The 6,174-nt window shown below is 47.4% G+C and overlaps 1 protein-coding gene across 1 annotated transcript in view; it reads right to left on the bottom strand.

The window, feature by feature from the left end:
- The window catches only part of LOC109292082 (store-operated calcium entry regulator STIMATE-like), a gene marked incomplete at its 5' end in the record, with an annotated part of 57,804 nt that overhangs the window by 24,022 nt on the left and 27,608 nt on the right, over positions 1-6,174 (bottom strand). The window contains 3 exons of the mRNA XM_019509338.1: positions 409-525; positions 2,247-2,330; positions 3,857-3,969. Of these exons, the coding sequence (XP_019364883.1) occupies positions 409-525; positions 2,247-2,330; positions 3,857-3,969 (314 nt within the window). The remainder of the gene's footprint in view (positions 1-408; positions 526-2,246; positions 2,331-3,856; positions 3,970-6,174) is intronic.

The following is a 6,174-nucleotide window of genomic DNA, read 5'->3' on the forward strand; positions in this document are numbered from 1 at the left end:
CGTCTAAGGATTTGGTGATCTGGTCGTAGAAGGCACCAGGTTGGTCTGACAGGACCTGCCGCCAATGAACCCATGTTGCTTGCCCCTAAGCATAACCTCCCCCGCTGGCCCCTCATGGACATGCGCCAGGATAATTCTCTCAAAAAGCTTACCCAGGATTGAGGTAAGACTAACTGGCCTATAGTTCCCCGGGTCCTCCTTCCTCCCCTTTTTGAAGATGGGAACCACACTGGCCCTCTTCCAGTCCTCTGGCACCACACCAGAGCACCATGAGTGCTCATACAGCCGTGCCAGGGGTCCCCACAATGACCTCAGACAATTCCCTCAGCACTTGGGGGTGGAGATCGTCTGGACCAGCTAATTTGATCTTTGCTGAGAAGAGAAAAGAACAGCGTTCTTTGCTCTTACCTGGGATTCTTCAGTCATCACAGTCCGAGGGGTTTCTATGGACCCGCTGAGGTCAAGGCTGTCCTTCTGCTTGCGTTTCCTCATGATCAAACTGTCTACAACCCAAAACATAAGGGCCTTGAAGAAAAAAAGAGGAAAAAGTTATTTCTAAAAAGGGCAGCCTTATATAGTGCAAGGAGACTGACCTGGCATGACCAAAGGGGTGGCTCTACAGCCTCTGGGATGAAGTACCACCTACATAAGACACTAATTCACTTGCTAGGAGGCAAGTAACTTTGAGTGGAACAAGCACAAAGTTCGAGGAAAACTCTATGCATCCCAAGTTAACGTGGACAGAAAGCTTTTCAACTCCCAGCAGGCTGTGCACAGGACCTCCACCACAACAGCATGTCAAACCACACTGCAGTATGAGTTTCCGTTTCACCAACTGGAGCATTTCTGGTCCCACCCACCTACATCTCAAATCTTTGTTTGGATCATGGAAGCCTATTTCTAAGTGATATTTTCTAGATTAGCAGCAGTTTTGGTAGGGGAAAAAATAGTTTAGAAAATATCACACGGGAATATCAGCCCTTTGGGGGAAGAAAACAGAACACATTGCTGGACTTCAAGGAGGTCCCATTTAAAAAAAAAATTCTTTTTAGCAAGAGGACTGACATCAACAGGATGATCCTAAATTATCCTATTTACATGCATGCTTCTTGCCTTCCATTCATCCTTTCTACACCACCTCCACCCAAGTAATTTTACAGAGTAAATGGGAGCTTCAGGGTCTGAGTTTAGCAGTTTCTTCCCAGTTCTGACATTAGGCAGCTTCTCAACTTAGCCAAGTTTTCCATTTCCAATATCTCCACAAACAGGATCTGAAAACAGCACCCAGCATCTCCCCGTGGCCAGATTTCATAGCACTACACTTCTTTTCCATTGATACAATGACAGTGTGAATCTACTTTGAATCTAATGTGCTCATCCTGCAGTGTTGGCTTGGAGGGCGGCAGGATGCCGAAGTGGAGGAAGGGTCTGTAATTTGTATTTAGTTTGGAGATGGACGTGCAAACTACCGTCCCATGGGGGGGGAGTCTTCACCCAGTAAAGATCAGAGTTCAAGATCAGTAGCAACCAACACTTGGAATGCCTGGGACCTCTTGACCTGCTGCAAAGGAAATCCAAGTGCTTCACAATGAAATGAAGTTCCCCCCCCACCACTGCAGCAAGACATTCGCTGTTAAGTGACCCCTTGAGATTGCCACAATCTATTAAGCGGCTGACTTGAGAAGAAAACTTACCCTTGAGTTCCCCCAAACAACTCGAGGCTCTTTGTTTAGATAAATGTGAAGGTATGGACAGCAATCATTGGCCTCACTTTACAACCTAAGTAGACTCTTCGATGTAGGGAATCTGTTTTCAGTCTGTGCAATTACAGTACAACTTATAGGGAGTAAGCTGCCAGCCTCTATAGAGCTTCTACAACGTATGAGGTGTGGGGTTCAGTTACTAAAGTCAAGTTTCTTTAGTTAATGATGCTGGAAAGTAAGTCAGATAAGTGTTGGCAGCACAGCAATTGCTATGCATGTGAAGCAGTTTGGTAGGCAGCAGATATTTTAGCTTAATTGACTGGCTGCCCCAGGAGAGGTGGGTACTAACCCTAGCCTGAACTGGCCTATTGTGACACTGGGTCACATCACCTTTGCTTCCTCCTGTCTTTTGTCTGATCTTTCCAACCTGACCTTTGCGGGTAAAAACTGCCTCCTATTACGTGGGCAGCAATCTCTGTTCAGGACGCTGAAGCATAAACGATGCAGACAGTGTTTTCAGGAAGGTCCTCCGGCTCCACTTACGTTGACTATAAAAGGCACAATGAGCATCACCAGGACAAGTTCCAGCTGAGGGTCTGGGATGTAATCCAGCAAAAGCTCCTGAAGCTGCAACGGAAACAAAAAAAGTTAAACAGGCTATTAAACCGTTATTTCTGCTAAGGGATATTAGCTGTGAGCTATAACAGAGACTTCGGCAGCCTTCATCTTGCTTCTCTACATGAGCCAGAGTAACAAGCTACAACACTCCCTCCAGATACTTCCTGACAGATGTTTATTCATTCACGAAGCATAAAGCTGCGCAGGTCTTTAAAACAGACCGTGAAGTAGCTGGTGGGATTTCCCTTGGCTTCTTTTCCTGGTTGCAAAAGGACAACCGCCTTGCATGAGGTGTGCTGAAAGGATTCCAGAAACACAGCCCGATCCAGACTTATTGTTTAGTTTCCTCTATGCTCATATAAAAGTCGATGCAAAGTCTAGCTTGGTATCCCTAGGCGAAGCATTCCTGACTCTGCGTCAGCAGGCAGGTACCAACTGGAACGCAGTAGAAACATGCCATAACTCAACAGCAACAGCCGTCTCCCCAGCCAGTTCATATTCATTTCCAGGTTACCAGGAATCAACTGTATATGGACTCAGTGCCGAGTAACTGGATAAATTCCACAGCTGGTGTTACACAGGTCAAATCTGACATCACAGTCTCTTCTATAAAAGGAAGCTGGTTGCAGTACTGATCTTTGAGAAAAGGCCCCAAATCACTTGTTCTCTGTAGCCACATGCAGCTGGTAAGCTGCACTCTTTCAGCAGGCGCAGAATTAATTTTTTTGTACCAGTAACAGTTAGTGGTGGGAACAGATTAGGACAGTGAATGCTAGTGGTTACCCAAAGCCTGCAATCTTAATTTTAGAGCAATGACTGACAATAAGCAGAAGTAAATGGCACATTAATGGAAGTGTTAAGTGCCAGCATAGGCCATTTCAGACCACGTGATCTGCCATCTCCGTTATGCCTTGCAGCTCACATTAGAGCAGACTATGCTGCCATTTGTAAGCCAGAGCCCACTTTAGAAATGGGTGGGCTACATCTTCCTTCACCCCATCTCTACTTATGGAAGAAGTGGGGTAGAGAAGGACCAGACGGCCAGAACCTGCCATCGTGGGATTGCTTACTAGTAGAGACAACTGGCTTTGAGGTCTGCCTGCCCAGACAACTTCTAAACACTGCAAAAAAGAAAGTTAGGAAGCAAGCACCCAGAAAGCACAGCACACAGTCTCCAGAGTCAGCTGGACCCAGGGGCATGGTCAGCATCCTATGGTGTCCCTTCAGATGTGCCTAGGCTGACATCTTCCCAAGGTCACAGTGCAGGAGAGCTGGGAGACCACTCCAAGTCCTAGTGTTTTAGACTGGTGCCATAAAGACAAGCTCTTGGCTTTGGAGAGGCTGAACAGTTCTACTTAAGGGTCTTGAAAATCGGTCCACTTCTGGTATTATTTTTCAGCCAATAAATGCACCCCCAAGTGCAGGTTCCTGCTCATGCATCTCAGAGGTTCCCTGTGAGGTACGACTTAAAGCACTGAAGGTGTATAATACAGTGGCGCAACTCCCTTGGGTACAAAAAACAGTTGAGAACTTGCCTTTGTCCAACCAGGGATGAGCAGGACAAGGCTGATCACAGTCTTCTCAAAGACCATTATCAGCAAGTAGAGGATGCACTGGCCGATCCAAGCAGCAGCTTGCGGAGGATCACCTGAGAGAATAAAGTAAGTACAGAAAGGGTTCTGCTCGGTTAGTGGAAATGCCAACTAGAATCAGGCTTTCAATAGACTCCCCTCCCCAACTTTACTTGTTAAGCTGCTTTATTTAAATTTCATAGACAGACATTATTCCAGTGCAAATACAGTAAATTGCTCTGCCTGTTTGGTAGCAGGGTAATCATGGTTTCAGAGCCATTTTTCAACCAGTTGAAAGTCACATTTTATATGATGCTACAGACAAAGCCTTGGCTGTGATTATCTAGTTGGAGATGGTCTAGTTTTGAGCAGGGGGTTGAACAAGATGAACTCCTGAGGTCCCTTCCAACCCAAATTCTCTACGATAAGCTCAAAGTCACCATAGAGCGGGCACATTTAGATTGCATTTCCCCATAGTCTGCTTATGAGAAAGTGCCACATGGGATGATATAAAGAGACAAAAGCCCATCTCCTGCTTCCCCATTACCCACAAGGCCAGTCATGCTTCAAAAAGTGACATTCAATGGATTTGTGTAGAATAGTATCAAACCAAAGTTAGCCATTTCTCAAGCTCATTATCTTTTACATGCATGTTAAACACATAGATTTCATAACCATTAGGGCTGGAAGGGACCTAATTTACTCTTGAAGGTGTTCAGTGTAGGTGCTTGAACCACCTCCGAAGGCAGGCTGTTCCAGACCTTGGGGGCTCGGACAGTAAAGAAATTCTTCCTTATGCCCAGCCTGAAATGGTCTCGCAATAGTTTATGACCGTTCAACCTTGTCATCCCTTGGGGCGCTCTGGTGAATCGTTCCCCCAGGTCCTGGTGGTCACCTCAATAAACTTATAGGTGGCCACCAGATCACCCCTGAGCCTGTGCTTTTCCAGGCTAAAGAGCCTCACGGCTCTCAGCCTGTCGTCGTAAGGTCTGCTTTCCTGACCTCTGATCATGCACGTGGCTCTTCTCTGGACTCTCTCAAGCTTCTCCACATCCGTTTTGAATTGTGGAGCCCAAAACTGGATGCAGTACTCCAGCTGGAGCCTCACCAAGGCCGAGTATAACAGGAGAAAGACATCCTGGGATTTCCTTGAGAAGCATCTATGGAGGCAAGCCAGCGTTTTTGCTCGCTTTACTAGCCACAGCACCACATTGCAGGCTCATGTTCATCTTGTGGTTAGTGATGACCCCCAAGTCCCTTTCTTCCATAGTGCTAGCCAGCGCAGCACTGCTGAGCCTATTAGGATGCTGCAGGTTCCCACCCCCCCAAAGGTGGAGAACCTTGTGTTTTTCGGTGTTAAACACCATCAGGTTCTCATCCACCCATTTGCTGAGCCTGTCCAGGTCAGCCTGGATCCCCCGCCTGTCTTCTGGCGTGGATGCTTTGCCCCAAAGTTTGGTGTCATCGGTGAACTTGGCCAGTCCGCTCCCAACTCCAACGTCTACATCATTGATGAAGGTGTTGAACAATATGGGTCCAAGGACAGAGCCTTGGGGGACCCCACTGGTCACAGGACACCATGATGAGTGACTGCCGTCTGTTACAACCCTCTGGGTCTGACCACAGACCCAATTTTCCAGCCAGCAGATCATGGTGGACCCAAGGCCACAAGTGTCCAGTTTCACCAGGAGGTGAACATGGGATACCAGATTGAAGGCTTTTTTGAAGTCAAGGTATATGACATCAATCTCTTCTCCCTTGTCCAGGTGATAGGTCACCTGGTCATAGAAGGAAATGAGATTGGTCAAGCAAGACCTACCTGCAGCAAACCCATGCTGGCTATTAGGATGTTGGCATTGGCCAGTCCATCAAGGATGGCCTCTCTAATAAACCTTCCTAAGATCTTCCCTGGGATAGAAGTCAGGCTGATGGGCCTATAGTTGGCTGGATCCACTTTCCTCCCTTTCTTGAAGATAGACTGGAAGAAGGCCAATGTGGTGTCTTCGGGCACTGCAACAGAGCACCAGAAGTCCTCAACAATTTGTGCCAGGGGCTGGGCCATGATGCTCGCCAGCTCCTTGAGCACCCTGGGGTGTAGATTGTCAGGGCCGGCTGACTTGAAGGTATCTAACCTCTCAAGATGTTCCTCCACGAGGTCAGCATTAATGGAGGGCAGGGGATCTCCCCCACCCGGATCTCCCTGTCCCATAGCGGGCATGGGCATCCCATGGGACTGACGAAAGACCGACGCAAAGTACCCATTTAATAGGTTGGCTTTTTCC

Source organism: Gavialis gangeticus, unplaced genomic scaffold (genome assembly GCF_001723915.1).
Source record: "Gavialis gangeticus isolate Ggan-Ray unplaced genomic scaffold, GavGan_comp1, whole genome shotgun sequence".
Classification (NCBI taxonomy): Eukaryota; Metazoa; Chordata; order Crocodylia; family Gavialidae; genus Gavialis; species Gavialis gangeticus.